This window comes from Oxyura jamaicensis, chromosome 4, assembly GCF_011077185.1.
Source record: "Oxyura jamaicensis isolate SHBP4307 breed ruddy duck chromosome 4, BPBGC_Ojam_1.0, whole genome shotgun sequence".
NCBI lineage: Eukaryota > Metazoa > Chordata > Aves > Anseriformes > Anatidae > Oxyura > Oxyura jamaicensis.
The window spans coordinates 86,663,126-86,681,812 of record NC_048896.1 but is presented as its reverse complement, the minus strand read 5'-3'; the positions used below and the strand labels follow the sequence as shown (position 1 = coordinate 86,681,812).

Below are 18,687 nucleotides of genomic sequence, written 5' to 3'. Positions count from 1 at the left end.
TCAGTTAACCGGAACTATAAGCAATTTTGAAAATGTGTTGGTAGGTAGTGCATTCATAAAGCTAATTTATTGTTTTCTTTTCATTTTCTGATGATTCCTTTTGGTTGATGATTGCCTTTCTGATGATTGCCTCTCTGATGATTGCCTTTTTGGTTGTTACTGAGCACTGAGCCATAGTTCCTTAATGTTCCTAGCTAATGTTTATGATAATTTCAAACCAGTTATTCTGTATCTCCTTGATTTTTTTTTTTTAATGTTTTGCCTTGATATCCTCAGGTCTTTCTGTTTCTCCTCAGTTTCCAACTGATAGGCATCTAGCTCGTACAATAAACTAATACCTGGTTATGCTGAAAAAATGATCTCCATCTGCTTTGGTATCATCAATATGTGTTTTTGAAAAGAAATTAGGGATAGCACCACAATTTGGATGGTCGGTATTCTGTGCCTGGTATCCTCAGTAATGAGATAAGCAACAGATTTTATTTACTTGGCACTCTGGGGTGACAGGACATCCTCTCTTCTGCGTCTTCCCAAAGCACGTAGAATTATTATATGAGATTTTACCTGGTTGTTGGTTATAGTATGGGCCCAACTGCCATCAAAGATGCTGCTGTAATGGTTAGAGGGTAGTGAAATGTGTCCTTATTAAAGAGTTAAGATTAAATGTGATCAAATCCATGGACCAGTAATGGTGATTAATACTGTTTTTATCTTTTGTCACACTGCTGCCCCTACTCCCCACACCCCCCAAAGAAAAAAAAAAAACAACCCCAAAGGCAGAATTGTAGTGTCATTAAAGCTTGTGGAAAGCTGTCTGTAATGTTTGAAGGATGCTATGCCTCTTTTAATTAGCCTGTCACCATCTAATTTGATTTTAAGAGGTGATGTCAATCCATAATGGTGGCAGCAGTGCACCCTGAAGGGTGTTAATTCTTTCTTCTCCCCCCCCCCCCCCCCCCATCATACGGAGCCTTTTCTCTCACCATGCCCACCTATACCCTGGGGCTTTCTGAATCTCTATCTGTTATGGTCCAGGGGACTGGACCACAGCAAGCTCTCTTATTTCCCTCCCAGATTCCTTTATACCCTTGAGGGTATGAGAGATCCAAACCCAACATACCTTATTTTTTAATGCATCCTGTTCTGAGGCCACACAGACTCTCTCTTTATAAGTCATGCGACTCAGCACTGTCACTTTTTAGGCAGAGGAACATTTGATGCCAGCTGATAGAAGGAGGGTTGAAGGAAGGTCATGGCCTACAGTCTTGCCTGTTTTGCCTCGCTGTAGTGCAGGGGCACTCAACTACCAGGACACCCAATCAGGAGAATGGGAGGTTATGGATGATAGTGGACATCAGAGAAAGATTAAGAATCATACAATCACAGAATATCCCTTGTTGGAAGGGACCCATAAGGATCATCAAGTCCAACTCCTGGGTCCCCAAAGGACCACCCAAAAATTCAACCACACGTCTGAGAGCATTGTCCAAATGCTATTAAACTCTGGCAGGCTCAGGGCCTTGACCGCTGCCCCGGGGAGCCTGTCCCAGTGCCCAACCACCTCTGGGTGCAGAACCTTTCCCTAACCCCCAGCCTGACCCTCCCCTGTCCCAGCTCCATGCCGTTCCCTCGGGTCCTGTCGCTGTCCCCAGAGAGCAGAGCTCAGCGCCTGCCCCTCCGCTCCCCTCGTGAGGGAGCTGCAGGCCGCCATGAGGCCTCCCCTTGGCCTGCTCTGCTCTGGGCTGAACAAACCAAGGGACCTCAGCTGCTCTTCATACATTCTCCCCTTCAAACCCTTCACTATCTTTGTAGCCCTCCTTTCGATGCTCTCTGATAGTTTTATGTCCTTCTTAAACTGTGGCGCTCAAAACTGTATGCAGTATGCAGCTGCGGCAGAGCAGGGTTTGAGACTAATATTGATAGCAGAATAGTATTTGTATCTGCTTCTTTGTTCTTCCTTCCCCAGGACTTCCAGGATTATTTAATAGTTTTGCATTACACACTCTGACTTTGACCTTGTAGTACATTGACTACAAGGGATTACTGTGGCATCTGTGTTTCCCATAACTTTTCTTCTCCTGAAATCTTAAAACTGCATGGTTTTGTAAAGATGAACTCCTGCTTCGGCCTGACCCTTCTGCTGTTTAATATCCGAGAGTAAATTTGTCATGTTTTGAATATCCACAGAAGTTTCAAATTTTATGAACTCTGTGCATCTGGGTTCTGCACTAAAATGCTTATTATGCACTTTACTATACAAAGTCAAAGAGTCAAATCTAAAAGCAGGGAGTGTTTTTAAAAGCTTAAATAGCTGGAAACAAGAGTTGGACAGTTTCAAATTAGATGATTTTATAGTGACAATAATTAAGGTTTGTTACACACAGAATGTAGTAAATTCTGTATCAGTTGAACTCCCTAAATGGGGGCCTTTCTAATGGTAGTATTCCTTTTTCTTTCACCATAAAATCTGTGAAAATCAGCATCCTCATTTTGTTATGTAATTTTCAGAGGTGTTTTATCAGAAATAAATACTGCAATTGACACTTGTGCAGGTGCTCATAGACAGACTTTTTATTAAAAGAACCTAATTGATTGGGCTTTTTAGGAGACATTAGGAGACAAGAACCTAATTGATTGGGCTTTTTAGGGCTTATGTGGGGAATTGATTCTCTTGAGCAGGGTGGCCAGTTGCCACCCGGTCAGAAGGAGAAAACAATTTTGATCAAAGCGATTACATATCAGTGACTTCTTTTTATTTTTTATTTTATTTATTTATTTAGAGCTCTTAAAACTTTGTTCATGACTTGCAAGGACCTTTTTTTTCCCCTCAAACATTTTTAAAAAATGATTTCACTCTTTTGTTTTTTTCGCCTTTGAAATTATCTTTCATTGTGGAACAGTTTTGAAAGTGTTTGAAAACCTCCCTCTATAAATTTAGATGATCAGGCTTGGTAGAGTAGCAGATTTTTAACGTTTTAGATTAGCTCCCCTTTTTACAGCTTACCCCTCTCTCTCTTCCTGCTCTTCCACACAGCATCCAAACTCTCTGGCCGATGAGATTCATCCCATTTAGTTTCCCCTCGAGATCACAAACTGTAATGTGTTGTCCTTTAAATGATTAAATTGGCAAGATCTTGTGAAGCTGGCATTAGCCTTCACAGTTTTTCTTTCTCCCTTTTTCCCTTTCTGGATTCCTGCTCCCAGCTCCCTGTGTTGTTGCCTAGGAGCCTTGAATACCCAACAAAACTCTCCCACTTGCTTAGCCTCTTGTACTCCAAGAGCTGCTGATGTCCTCTCCTTGCTACCTCCTTTCCACTCCTCCTAGCTTTTAAATGGGTATCAGAGGAGAAAATTCTCTTTTTTTTTTTTTTTTTTTAATTTTTTTAAATTTATATTGAGGTATTGGATGAGAGAGCAGTATATATTTAACTGTAGAGAGACACAATGACCATGCAGTGCAAAAAGGGAAATTTCAAGTTGTTTTGTGTGACAGTTTGTTAAAAACTTGTAATATTTGCTAGACTATGAAAAGGGTGTGGTACAGCTCGTTCTGGAGCCGGGAATTTCGTTAAGTTAATTGAAGATGTTTTCTAAAGGTGTTTGGTTTCTTTGGGTTCTGAATAATTGATAAGGTTTCATCAACTTGCAACTGTGCCCTCCTGCTCCAGGCTAGAGTATCACATTGAGGACCGCAGTTTCACATTGCATTTCGTCAGTACTGCCAGCATGAAGAGGTTCTCAATCCAGCAGTGGCAGTGTCCAGCTTCAGCTGTGTTGACATGGCTGCAGATCGATCTGAGTTACGTACAGGATAGCTTTATGCTTCCAGTTTTTTGTTAGCAGAGATGAGGGGACAGCCTGCTGCAGCCTGGCAGGAGTGGTCGGAGTCCTTAAAACAGCACAGCTGTTAAAAAAAAAAAAAAAAAAAAAAAAAAAAAAAAAGGTTGTATGTGCCTAACTTGTTTATGTTAAGTTTCCTTCTAAGAGCACATCCATTTTCTTTCTTAATTTTTAAAGAGCTAGATTTTTGCAAGTCACCTTGGATTGGATCATTCTTGCTCTTTCTGCCCCTCCATTTGCAGTCTGGTGTGACTCCTGTGCTTCTCAGCTCCCTCTCTTTTGTTCACACATCAAGTGCAATGTTTTCCACTCTCGTATTTGTCCTTCTTTTGTACACATTTTTTTGTTATCAGAGAGATTGTTCTCACCTTGGACACATTCACAGACTGCTGCTGTATCAATTCTCTGCTGGTGAATTTTGTTTTTAATACCTTGTTTGTAAAGTAGATAGGACATAACTCATCCACAAGGCGAAGTAGACATGTTAATAATGTATATATATATTTGGAGGGGAAGAAAGTCTACAGTTTGGTCAGATGGATAGTTACCTCATGTAAATATATTTGCACTTACCGTTTCCTGTTAGCCTAAGGAAAAAAGGGAGATCTAGTTATATATTAAAAAAAGATTATGCAAACCCATTCGTTGTCCTTTTTTTTTTTTTTTCTCTTCTGATTATGCATTTGACTTGTATTTCTGTCTGTGCTAGATTGTAACTTGTATTTTGCTACAAGAATAGGAAAAGGAATGGATTTTTTTAGAGTATCGCTGTGTCAATTCCTTTAATACATTGTTGTTTTTCCTCTTTATCTGTGGAATCCTAATAGGGCGAAGGCTTGTGGAGATATGTTCTATTGTACTTTGACCATGATAGAGAGTAGCAGCAGGTGTGTAAGTATCTGTATTGTGAAATGCAGAGGATGTATTGCTGTAGCACATGCTTTTCACTAACCAATTGGTTTTCACAAATTTTTGTGCTTTTCTGTTTGTTTCTGGATTCCTAAAATGAAGCCAATTCATAAATCATCAGATGGACTAGAGTTTCTAATATTGTTCTGTAATAGGGTTTGTTTAGATTGACTTGAATATCTAGATATTCTGAGAGCTCTGTTTTATAGATTCAGCAGCACTGTTTCAGGAAGAGGATCTTTAAGATATAGGAAATAGTTCTAGGACAGGTAGGCAATCTATATTAAAAAAAAAAAAAAAAAAACAAAGCCACTGTTCATGTAGCAAATTTCAGTGTTTTAGCTGGGCAGCTAATGGTGAACGAGACAGTATTTTGTTGGTCATATAATGTACTATTTTGAGTGTTTTAAGATCCATTTAGTAATTTAAAAAAATATTAATAGTGTAAGATTTTTAGAACTATGATAATTTTGTTATGACTAATAGACTGCAAAATTTACATTAATATCAGTCATGGCACTAGCAATCTCTATTTGATTAAACACTGTGGATTTCTGTAGCCATGCTGGCTAATACAATCTAGTTGCAATGCCTGTTCCCTTTTCAAGTCATGGATGTTTTTATTTCCAACTCTTCAGAGTCCCGTGAAACACACTTGCCAAAATGTTGCTGTTGCCTGCTTAAGTTATGGTGGTGTGTGTGTGTGTGTGTGTGTGTGTGTGTGTGTGTATATATGCAAGGCAATTTTAAAATATTGCATTGTTTTGACCTGAAGAAAGAAGTATACCTTCATAATATGAGTATCTGGAAAGGAGTCAAGAAAGGGTGAAAAGGAAGACTTCTGAACACCCTCGGTAGGAAATTAAATACTCTGTGAAATATAGCCATTTTTTGTTTGTTTTAAAGCAATGTTGTTCTTAATTTCCTGGATTATTAATTTGGATTTTTGCTAGAAAGATTTTTGTCAGCTGAAACATTTTTCTAATTGCAGTTGTTACCCAAATGGATTGAGGAAATTGTTAGCTTAGTGAATTTTTATATGTCATAATTATTTCTTACAGCCTGTGTTGTTCTCAAGGTCTTTTTTTTCCTGCTCTTACCTTTACCATTCCATCCAGCGCTCAGTAGTGAGCTTTGTATAACAACGTCAAAAACCATAAAGAAAATGTTTGATAGGGTATTAATTTCCTGTTCTCTCTTCTACTACTACACAGTTTTCAAATGTTTTTATCCACTCTCCCTCTTTCCCTTTGTTATTTTTCTGACCACAACTAGGTAAGCTGCATTTCCTTCTAAAATGGGGCATCTGGTGAGAATTAATGTTATCTAGAATCTGCTTCTCAGTGGAATATAATTAGCTTTGTCTTCAGGCGGTTTGCTCCTCTTCCTCCAATTTGTAATGTCACTGCTTTCTAAATTTTTTTCTTTCTGTGTTTGCTGTTTGACAGTCCTAGAATTGTACATGGCAATCTCTCTGCTTTTTAAAGATATACTAGATAGTTAATGTACATTTTATGTACTTTTTGGGCCGAATTAGAAGAAAAGTGAAATGTATTCGTTATTCAAAATAGATATGACTACTATATATATATATATATATATATATATATATATACATTTTCTTTGTTTCCTTTCACGATTTTTTTAATGAAAGATGAAGCCCTCTGGGTGTTGCATCTTGTTTTGGGAAATACTTGAGAGACAATTAAGCAGAATCCGTACTATGTAGCTGTTTCAAAATAGTTGTATTAGTTTCAAAATAGTTGTATTCCCATTAATGGTGGCATTCATTTCACTAGCTTTAGAATTTGCTGAGCTGTTCGTAGTCTGATTGATTTATTGCTAATTTACAGATTAAAAAATAAAGAATTCCAAAACAAGTCTGGTCATACATGACTAGTGATGAAGCCTGGAAGATGAATGCGTGTGTTTGTGCTCATTTAACAGGAACATACTGATATAGGAGCAGCCATGTTAGTGCTTTGATGTGCTGGGCAGTAATAGGAACGGATACTGCTGAATTTAGTCAGGGGCTGATGTGGCTCTCGCTGGTTGACACAGATTACTGCATTAGGTGCAGGCTTTCTTTTATTCTGGACATGAAGGACTGCGGCTGACGAGAGCCAAGCGCAAACTGCTTCAGTGATACCTGCCTGGAGGAACAGATGATTTCAAGAGCTGCTCAGAAAGTTAGGAACTGTACTCGTTCCAGTGGGTGCTATCTGTGACAATTTACAGATAGCAACTTTCTTGTCTTCACATTTAGTTGACTGTGTTAGCAAAAGCCATCTTAGCTTTTTTTATACTGCAATTCTAAATGTTCTCTTAAAAACCTCAGAAGCTAATCTCCAGTTGCCAGATTTCCAGCTTTCCTTGGCTGAAGCTGCCCCATTTTTTTCTTACCCAATAAAAAAAAATCTTACTAAATCAAAAGATGGGAGGGAAAGAGATTTCCTATAAAAATGGATCACTTCTAATACCAAATGAAGAAGCCGGAGTCTCGGCTTGTTGCAATGATGAACCTTGCTACATACTTTGGATCCAGATTCCTGTATACTGTGTTATGTCTTGACATTTCCAGGGGCTTTTAAACAGTCTATAGTGAATAGTGGTGGCTGTCAGAGCTCTGTTGCTAAAGAGTAGTAATGACTCTGTAAGAACATATAAACAGGCAGACATCTTCTGTTGGATGGCTCATCTCTTATTGCAGCAAGGTGGTGGTAAAATGTCCTTGATGTTCTCTACTTCATGGGAGTGGCTGTTAGTGTGAAGTTTTAAGTGTGAAATTTATGATTGTTCTTTCCATTGGTGTGACATATAGAGATATTCAAACAAAGGATTGAAGGGGTATCCACGTATTTCAGAACTGAGAGCGTAACAAGTAGCCTGAAGGAAGAAACAGATAGAAAAATACGTTTTAGTAAGTATTACAAGGCTTCCAGTGAGCAACTATAAAAGTACTAATAAATATTTCTGAAGCTTATTGTGATGAAGAAAGATGCTGGAATAACCCAGAAGAAATTTTACTCTGAATTAAACTCCATTATTTTCTCAAGTGAAAGAGAACATCAGAAGACAGGAAGGAATTTTCCCCACGCTGAATGTTACAGTGAAAGGAATCCAAAATTTCAGGCATATAATCACAAGTTTTCATAATGTAGTGAGTTTATGTACATCTGCTTAGCACCAGTCACTGACTGTGCCTACTGTTAGGTTTAAGCTTAAATTTTCCATTTGGCATAAACGAGATATATACTTGCTGAGTTGTTGTAGCTTAACCAACCTTTGGTTGCTTTTTAAGGAGAAAGAGTATGATTATGGGGAAAACAGAAAACCCTTGCAGTACCAATTCTAGTCATGGTATATCATAGTGAGGTAGTTTCTTTCTTCAGAATAAAAGAATAATGCATTTTGTTCTTGCATTTTATTCCGTATGATTTAAAAAGTTGGATCTTAGAGTAGCAAAACTTCAGAAAAAAATGCATAGTGAAAACAAAATTTTTAAAAGTGGAGAAAGATTCCAACAGAAGCTGTGCGAGATGACTGCTAGGATGGTAATTTCCTATAGAAAGGACAAATATTTTCTCGTTGTAAGGATATTGTAGTTAAGGCTAGAGCTAGGAGTATCTGGCTTTTAATTAAACTCTATCTTCTAATACTTACATGTAGCAGGTGTGCACTCTAGAAACCTAACTGATGACTTGTGTTATTAAAGTAACTTAATGCTAAATAATCTGGAGAAGTACTTTCATATCTGTAATGATTTTCATACATGACTTTACAGGGCAAGTGATGAGCGTGTGTTGAACCTGGCATCCTGTCAGAGGCTTGCAACTCTGTCTCCTTGGAGTTCTGTCCCTATCAGTGCAGTCAAGCTGGACAAAAGTAGAATTGTTTAAAATTCAGATGCTGTCACTATGATCAGTAATGTACTAAAATTAAAGAAGTGAAATAATCATATTTTCATTTCTGTCTTGTTTAGGGTTCAAAATTTGGACATCCAATGGGATTAAATCAGGCTCCTCCCCAGCGTTCTTCCGCTCGAAGATCATTTGGAAGATCTAAGCGATTTAGTATTACTCGTTCACTGGATGACCTTGAGGTAATAAACTTTCACTTAAAACTTAGAAATAAGCCCTGGTGAAGAATACATTGTAGTTAATGGTGATGATAAATGAAGGAGAGTAAGCAATGTCTGTAGTGTGATAAAGTTACTAATCATAATACGATATTTGTGTGAGGGAAATAGAGATTTCAGGCATCACTGGACTTTCTCAGTGTTTCTTTAATAGTTTATGTTGATGCTAGCAGCGGCCATTCTTTCTGTGGGGAATGTTGGCTTTATTTTACCCATCACAGCTGGTCATATAGAGCAAAACAGTAGTTTGAATTAGTTATCCTGACTAAAGAGGAAAAAAAACCCTAATGTTTGTCATATTCTTTTAATCATTCAGCTGATATTCTTTGCATTGAGAAGGCTTTGGGGGGTTACAGATGTTGCTGGTGTTGAATACGAAGACCAAGCTCTTTACGTAGTTCCCTAAGGAATTCAATTTTTCTGAGTATGGAAAAAATCCTGTTTAAACAGATTAAATAAGTTTTTCCTCCCTATATGCCAGCAGTTGGAAAAGAAAATGCCTAATCAACGTGGTGCTGGTGATTGGTATGGTGATTTTGGGGTTTTCTGAATGTAATGTAATAACACTATTTCACATCTGGTATAATGTCAGCTGATGTCTGGGCCTCAGTGACCAAAGCTTAGTAATTGTGGTGGAAATAGAGAATGAAAAGTTACCTGAATTTGAGAATCTGTTCCTCCTGCTCTGCTGAGAGCCTCTCTCAAGCTGAAGGAATATGGATTCGTTGTATCTTCTCTTCTAGTGTGCTTCCTCCTGAAAACCTGACCCATAGTGATGTGAAGGCAAATGGAGAGATTTTTCCCTTACCCCTTTATCATGCTTCTCTGGAAGAAGGTTTGTGGTTGGGCAGAAACAAAACTATGTGCAGAGCTTTTGGCACAGGAGCCATGTAATACATATTACGCTGTTCTTTGGCATGGGAGGGAATGTGGCACACTGATTCCTCTAAATGGGAAGGAGGTGTATAAAAAGTGTTTGAGAAGGGAGGAGGAAAGAAAGACATATTCTGAGTTTCCTGTTGTGGCAAGATGTAGGAAGAAAGGCATTTCACTAACTGAACTAAAGGAGGGGAGAGCTCGGTTCACTGGATTTTTAGGGAACAGAGTATATGGAAGGAGCTTCTGGCGTGCTTAGGGAATGCAGGTAGGATCTGTGGTTACTTGTTTCTCAGATGTTTTAAAGGAAAAAAATGTACCCTTTTTCATTGTGGTCTATTTCTATCTTGTCTGAAGCTTTTAAGTGTCTTGCTTTTCTTTACTAGTCACTGAAAATAGTTTTTCATTTCTTTGCGCTTCTGACTTTAATATAGTAAGTGCACAACTTCAGCAAACAGAGCAAGATCTTCTAGATAAAGCTGGCTGGTAACTGTCTAGGAACATCTTTCTTCATTCAAATTTTTTTCTAAATTAAAAGCCTTGCTGCTACATATTGCTAGTTTTGACAATTTCTGGTCACAGCAAGAGATGACCTTCTCAGAATATCTAAGAGCCTAGTACTAGTGATTCATATGTGATAGGAGAAAGGGGGTTCACACCACATTTTTCCAGATTCAGATTTCATAGAGATTTATGTGCATATCTCATATTCTGAGGGAGCTGTAAACACCAAGGAAATCATTTAAGTTCTATTGTAGGAGCTGTTTCGCATTGCAAAAATAATCACCAAGATAGGGACTTGGTACTTACCCTCTGTTAATTTCAGTAAGATATCATAGTCACTGGGCTATGAAATCCATTTTTCTCTCTTTGCTTCCCACTCAGTATTCACTAATATATATAAATTGTCCCACCAACAGGAGGGACTGAGAGTCTCTGTGTTACACAATGTCCTAATAGTCAAAGCTGTTACTTTGAATGGGGAAACCGAAAATTCTAGGCCATGGTATGAATTGGACAAAGTAGAAACAATCTGTACTAAAAACTGTATCTGGATTAATTATTACACTTGGGTGCGGACTGCTCTCTGTCAGCTGCTGTTTTCACTTTAAAATCTCTTTTTTTCTCTGCATGCTACAAGACAATGATACCAAGCCTTCAAATATCCCAGCCACCTGGTGAAATACCAACCCTGAGAATAATTTCCAAAACTTGACAAGTCAAAGTCAAATAGCATGAGACATTTTGGGTTTGGTTCTAACTGTAATGTTGCTGCAGCAGCGTTATTCCCAACTACTGTTATGCGAAGTGTAGTAGAACACAATGTTGTCAGTGTATGTTTAGATTATTTCAGGCCATCTATTTAGAGTTGCTAGTAGAGGAAATAACAATAGCAGGAAATTCTTAGAGACTCCACCTCTGGAATAATGATCATGAACATACTATATAGGTTACTCAGTTGTTGTATTCTTTCCAGCTATCTTAGCAGAACGGATAAGGTACTGACCCAAACATTGAGTCTGAAACCTAATATGCTTTTCTAAGCTTGTGGGTTTGATTCCTGCTAAGATCATCGTAGTCTTCTAAATTCAGCAGTGAACTTCCACACAGTTCCTTTTATGGGCATATGGCGAACACTGCTCATTTCTCGTGGGTCTGAAGAAGGTTGCATTTGCACTTGTTACGACATTATGAACTTGCTCCTCTTGCCTTTGGAGCTATATAGTGTCTGAAATACCAGCTGTCAGTGTTGCTGTCTTCTGCCATAAGGTGGCGTGGTTTCTTTGCAGTTTTTTTTTTTTTTTAATTTATTTTCAAAGCCATTCAAGCATAAAATATATGCATGTTTTATATAATATATATATAAATTTTAATAAATAAAACCAATAATTGCAAGAGAATAAATATTGCACCTCTTCTTTCAAATAGGAATATAATGGCTTACTTTCCCCCACAATTAATATTCATATAAGGTTAGAATTAGCTGTTATGATACAGTGCCCACCTCAAGCATTTCCTCTTACCTGCAGAAGCTCTGCTGTACATAAAAAATAAATAAATACAAGTTTGTGTGCTTAACCTCTAAATGCTGTTTTTACTCATAGAACCTGTATATGAATTCATTTTAAATCTGGAGGGATCAAAATAGGATAAGAGTGCAAAATTATAGGGTGTTGTGCTAAGAAGTAACAGATAAGGAAAATGTCTCACAAAGCACAAAATGTACAATTTTATTTCTGAACTGTGAAAATTCTGCTTGTTTACACTAGGGCTGAATATAGATTAATTTATAAGTTAAAACTCAGTTCAGAAAATTATTGTGCCCAGTATATGCCTTAATTATATTGTTTTCACAAGAAATGTATTTAGAGATTTTTCTTTACTAAATCACAAGAAGTATGTTTTTATTAAAAACAAATTCCTACTTTGTATATAATAGTAATACATTTTTCTATGTTAATCATTGTTTGTTAAGTAATAGTACCAATAAATAACAACAACAACAAATCTGAGATTTCCACCAATCCTATTTCAGAGAATACCTGCAGGTTCATATTTACAAGGCATAGCTTAAGCTGGAACTTGGCATGTTTTAGAATTATTTAATATTTAGACTAATGAGAGGACAGGATCCTGTCCTCTTACTTCCCTGTAGGTAAGTGCCACCACTCACATCTTCTGTTTTGTAGGATTCTGTGATGGCAAAAGCATTGTTTATTGGTTTATAAACACATTGAAGGTGACTCTGTAAGACTGCAGAAACTAGAATCCCACCTTTTTAAAAGAAGTTACATTAAACAGAATAATCTTTTTCCTCAGCATCAATTTTGGAACCAGATCCAGTACCACTTCCAACTGTAGCTCTTTCCGTTCATATCTTAATCTTTCTTGAAATACGTAAAAATGGGGGACCCTTGTAAGTGTTCCTTCGAATTCAACAGATTTGGTTGTTACCTAGCCAGGGAGAACATCTCAAAGCTGTTGAGTTTCCTGAACATCATTTTGATGTACCTTTGGTATTTCTCTGTGGTTAAAATTAGGACAGAATAGTATAATGAGATACATAATGTCTTACACTAATGAGCAAGAGTATTGGTTCTTTCTGAGTATTGTTAAATAACATTTTGATTTAGAGATTTTCAGAACAAAAAGATAGCCTTTTTTATTTTTCTTTTTTCTCCAGCCCATTTTGTAAATCTTAAAGCTATATTCCATATGAAAAAGAACATTTATTGTATCAAATTTCTAGATTTTAGTAATGTTTTCAAAGTTGGAATGTATCATATTTTATTAGTCAGTGTTAAGAATTTTGTTAGAATGTTCTATCTTAATTATAACCATTAATAATCTTGTATTATTAGCTGTTATTATAGATAATAACGCTCGATTTTTTTTCTGTTTTGTTAATTCTACTGAAGCAACTTTTTTGCATTTCATCTGCTAATTGAAAGCGTACAACACATCTCCTCGGTATGAGGTTTTTATACTAATGAATGACATGTCTCTGCTGGATATTAGCTTTGGCATCTGTGGGTGGCAAAAAACCCTAAATGCTCATTTGACTTAGTAATGAGTTTTTAAGTGGGTACCTGTCTTTGTTTGGCTGATTTAAATAATCAGACAAAGCTTACACAGGGAGATAATAGCTTATATTAGGCTAGCTAGTGTAGTAGGAAAATCAGACAAGAAGAGTTAAACATGCCCCAAACTTTTCCCACCCTGTAAGCTGATCTAATAAAAAGTATTAATGCTCTCCACAAAGCTTGCTTCACCGGCAGTCTTAGGTCATCACCATGGCCTCAACAGCACCACTATGGCTACTATAATTACGTGATTTAAATCAAGGAGCCTCTTAATTGTGAATCTAGATTTGTGAATTTAACATTTGAAAAGAATGCATGTTTTTGTCTTAGGTTTTACTGATTATGTTAAGCTGTGATAATTTACTGTGGCCTGCTGGCATACACAACTGCCACCACGTATTAATTACCTTTAAGCATTGCATCTTTTGCATGTATTTTGTCCTAATTCTTAACTAAGATGTAACTGACTGATTGACAGTTTTGTCCTTAGTCTGTTTTTGTGAAGGTGGAAAAAGGGCCAGTTGTGAAGCAAAATAGCATGCAAGAATAAAATCTAAATTTTGTATGTAAAAAGTAGTTCTGTATATTTAGCATTTTTTATAATAGAATTCTTAAAAAGCTACTCCTGTCTCATACCCTGTCAGTATCCTGATATTCTGAAATCTGAATGCTAGTACAATCCAGCTCCTAACATTGCTGTTTCAGAAGTCTCATGGATCTGTGACCAAATCCTAAATTCTTTGTTTCTTTTTTCCCTTTGTTAGATACTGCCTGGTGCTGTTTGTTGGAGTAGCAGTATGTGGCAGAGCCCCTTTCTTGGAACGTGCCACTAGGTGTCAGCTTTTCAAACAGTGCAATGTAGAAGATGTCAGCTTAGTGATTTCACACTCACTTCCTATAGAAGTCTAAACCCCCTTGCACCAGAGTGCAATGTTTGTCCTCTTGTCTTGCTGGAGTTGTCCTTTATGTGGTTTGTCCTGGGCCAACTAGTGTATTTTCACAAATGACTGGATGTGGTTTAGAAGTTAGCCCCCATCACTGTTCCCAACTGGCAGTTTGGATGCGACCAACCTGATTGACAGGAGGCTTGGTGGTATAGCAGGGGGCAGACACTTCCAGCTGTCTTTGGAACTACACAACAGCTTATGGCACTATTTATTTGACTCCTAAGACACAGCCACTACATCTCTAGGTTACCGTCATCCCCTTCTGAATGATGCATATGTTATCCCTTAGAATTTGTTTTGCTGACATCATTCTTACTGTGTCTTAAAGAATGTGATTTTTTTTCATGGTTGGTTCTCTAGACTGCTCTGTTAAGGGTTTCAAACTCTTTTCAGCATACTCTGGAGGATCTTCCTCAGATTATTTCTTATGTGTGCTCCTTTGAGGTTTGTTAGTTACATCCATTGTTACTCCTTTAAGGAGGACAATATAAAGCTAGCACTATACATTTATTTATTTTTTTTCAGACATTAATATTAAGCCTGTGGTGGTATTTTATACTGTAACATAATTTTGAAAATATTATGTTTTTTTGCTGTATTTTTTTCTTACATTTATAAAATTTAATTTGGAAAATTCTGATGCTCTTCACACTTCACATATTTTTGTAAAGTATCTGCCCAAGGTTGTTTGGTCAATAGAGGAGTACAGTTGTGTGTAACCTCTTGTTTCTTGTGAAGTGGAGGCACTTATTTCTGGATATATTCAAGAATGTTAAACTGTATCATTTTTAAGACACTAAGAGTAAGGGGATTTGTCTCTTGTCACTGCAAGTAGCAAAGTGACCATACTTTGATAATTTTACTGTTTACTCTTTTCTACTGCTTTTGGGTTATTTATTTTAGATTCTGAAGAAATTTGTCATGAATTGCATATAAGAAAGTAAGTAGTCAGAGAGTGTGCTGGGAGCTGGATTTCATCTCTCTTTGCTCTGTGAGGTGCATACAGCAGTGCTCCTTCTGTACTTTGGTGCCTGAGAAGAAATCAACAGTGTTGCCTAGGATGGATTCTGTCAGGAATTCATTCCTCGTATGTGCAAAGACAATTGGCACTGTATGCAGAAACTTCTCCCTCAGGAAGCAATTGTCTGACCCTGCCACTCAAGTACCGTCCAAACCTTATTGCCTCTGGGCTTGGCTCTAACACAAGCCACTTTCTGTCACAGAACCAGAGGTACAGGCTATGCTTTCAGGGACTAGATGAGAGTTTTTATTCTGCTTAAATCCTCAGACAGCAGGCCTTACTTCTTGTCAGTAGCCAGCACTGCCATTCTTGAGCTATTTGATTAGATGGACACTGGTGAATTAATAAGCTGTCAACATCTCCAGCGCAGTCACATTTGTGACTATACAAGGATCAGCCTGGGTGAACAAGGTAAGGCAACTGTCTGACGCTACAAAGGGCTCGTATCTATTGATTCAGCTGCATAAGGTACCAGACCTTACTTCTGGCTTCGTTTGGTTCCAGTATTTGAGTAGCAACATGCTCTCAGGATTGTGAGTCTCAGTAGGTGGGCAACCTCTCAGGGGCATCTTTCTCTGTAGCCTTTTGATACCTAGCCTTCTTTTAAAGTTGGGCTTGCTGTCTTTGAGCTGAAAGTGTTTACTGTCCTGGGTCTAATTCACGAGGCATGTTAACCCCCTGACATTGTGGCAGAATAATAGCTTTTGGCACTGCCATCTGTAATACTTGAAATTATTTGCTGCTAAAGACTGACCTTTGCTTCAGTTCCTTTTGCTGTCGATTCAAGCGCATCTTTGAAGGCTCCTCCCAAGAAGGTGAGCAGTGAGGTAAAGTTAGTCAAGTTAATAAGGGCAAGGGCAGTCTCTGAAGATGAGAGCAGACTGTTTTTATAAGACTGAATGACTGGACAACAAAATGGCAGATGGAAATGTATGTAGATAGATGTAAAACAATGCAAATGAGGCAGAATCATCCTAGCTTCATGTATCAAATGGTAGCTATGTCTCTGAGCTGACTGCTTCCTCTCAGAATTGAGGCCTTTGCATTATAAAGGACAGTGGCATGAAAACATAGGCTCAGTACAGTAGCAGCAAAAGAGAAAATCCTGTTATGAATTACTAGGGAAGAAATAGGGAAAAATAAACCACATGATAATTCTACTGTATAAATCTGCTACATGCCCACAGTGTGATTTTGCCAGCTTGAATATGGTGTTCTAATCTCATTTCAAAAATGTTACGATGCATATTAGAAATGGAGAAGGTTCAGAAAGGCATAACAAGAGTACAGAATCATGGGTGACATACAAAAAGTAGTTGGGATTGACTGCTCGCCATCTCCTTTGGGACAAGGAGGCACCATTAATGGAAGGTGGCTGGAGCCAGGAGCAAAACTAACAAAGGAACACGATTGTTCATGCAGCAAGTAAGTAGGTCTGGGGAACGTCTTACGACAGAGTGCTGTGGCTGCAAGAAATTTGCATGTCCTTAGGGAAGAATGGACAAATGTTTGGAAAAGAAAGCCACTGGGGATTATTAAGGAGACAAGCCATACCACGTTCAGGAAATGTGAACTAAAAATACCTGAAGTCTGGGACTATGTAATCAGGGAATATATTATATGTTGCCCTGTGCTACTCATCGCTACACATCCATCTGTGGCTGCCACTGGAAATTGAACAGTGGGTTTGATAAATGTGTGTTCTGAACTGATGGGACCATTCTTATATTCCTAGGCTCAAGGATGGATGTTGCTTCTCTATGTGTGTGGGCTCATGTTCTCTAGGCACAGGAAGCTGTGTCACCTTTCAGATGGAGCAGCCTTTTCGTGAAGGGCTCTCCAGTACGGCATCTTCCAGTGCAGTGTAACAGGAGTGGGCCCTGGGAGCATGCACGGTTGTGCTACAGCTGCCTGCAGCCTCTCTTTCTGGCCGAGAGGCCACCAGCCCCTTCCCTGCTGCAGAGGTGGTTGCCCCTGCAGTTCCCAGGCGGGAATGAGGAACCTGGTGACTGGTTTGTTTCGTGTCCCTGCCCTTCCTCGGCTGCGGTTTCCATCACCTGATATGTCTGTTTTGTCACGTCACATGCTAATGGGTGAGGAAGGATTTTTGCTCCGTGAGACCTGGTTAGTGGTATGGAATGAATTAAGGCCTTATTGAATGAACTGAATTGGCATTCCTAGAACATAGTCACAGAATAGATATGAGAGCACTGTAGCCTGCTGTGAATTGGTTCTGACTCTGCACTCCTTGTTTAAAGTGCTGAGATTTTTTACCAAGACAAGGACTTGGTACCATTTAATTTCCACTGACCGCATGTTTTTTTTTAGTCCAGGGAAGCTTGAAGAATCACCTGTGGAGCTTCTAGATGAGTTGCTGCTCTTTATTTAATATTAAATGATCAAAATGTTTCATCTGCTCTTCTGATGCTTAAAAAAACGAAATAAAAATCCCATCTTCTACTTCCCTCTAGATCAAAGAACTCCAAAAGGATGATATTTAAGCATTATTTGCTGGCTAGAAAATATGTGCATTTCCTCCTGAAAACACCCTGATATTGCTGGTCTGTCTGGAGTGTAGGTGTGGTATCGAAAATGACGAGAATCATGTTTCACTTGGAACGAGATCCTTGTAAATGCCAGTGCCCTGCTTACTCAAAAGAACACGGAGCATTTTGGTAGGATGAGATAGGTTGCATAATATGCATACATGTGATTGTAATCATACTGAGACATGCACCTACATGCCAGGAACTGGAAGAAAATTGCTGCGAGTCTTACAAGTTTAACTGTTCTTCATCTCTTTTTATATATATATATATATATATATATATATATATAATTTTAGATTATATTTTAAGTATTTTTAATAGGGATTGATACACTCAGTTCATTCAGATAATATCCAAGGGGAATGTATTAAAACTGAAGATACTTTGGAAGAGAAAATGATGTTGACTTGATGCTTAAACAAGTTTGGACAAAAGTTTTAAGTCAGAGTCCTGTAGGCCTTTACCAAATGCATTTTTTATTAGCAGACTTCTCAGCTGCACGTTGTTGTCTTTCGAGAAGCCTTTTTTGTTATGTAGGACCTGCCTAAACAACATTTTACGAGCTGCCTGCTCCTTTTGATGGGAAGATACAGAGCCACTGAGGGCGGGGAATGTGCTGGGGAGGGAGGAGAATGGGAGAGGTGTTGATAGGGCGACACACAGAGAGGCTTCATTTTTTTACTGGACTCTGGAAGAAGTAAATATGTGTTCAGAAAGAGCTTAATAATAAAGTTGAAGGGACTGTTTCTTAACAATGAGCTATTAAACTATTTATACATGGAGAAAACTTTTACTGATAGTCAAGTGTCTGTAAGTATAAAGT

The 18,687-nt window shown here is 38.1% G+C and overlaps 1 protein-coding gene across 6 annotated transcripts in view; it reads left to right on the top strand.

The window, feature by feature from the left end:
• The window catches only part of RGS12 (regulator of G protein signaling 12), an 86,145-nt gene that overhangs the window by 14,249 nt on the left and 53,209 nt on the right, over positions 1 to 18,687 (top strand). For 4 of the 6 annotated variants that reach the window (XM_035324961.1, XM_035324955.1, XM_035324957.1 and 1 more), the window contains exon 3: positions 8,732 to 8,851. In XM_035324961.1, coding sequence (XP_035180852.1) covers positions 8,732 to 8,851 — 120 coding nt within the window. Of the gene's footprint in view, positions 1 to 8,731; positions 8,852 to 9,866; positions 10,032 to 18,538; positions 18,675 to 18,687 lie in introns of those variants that run through there. The other 2 variants (XM_035324960.1, XM_035324959.1) reach the window with 2 other exon arrangements.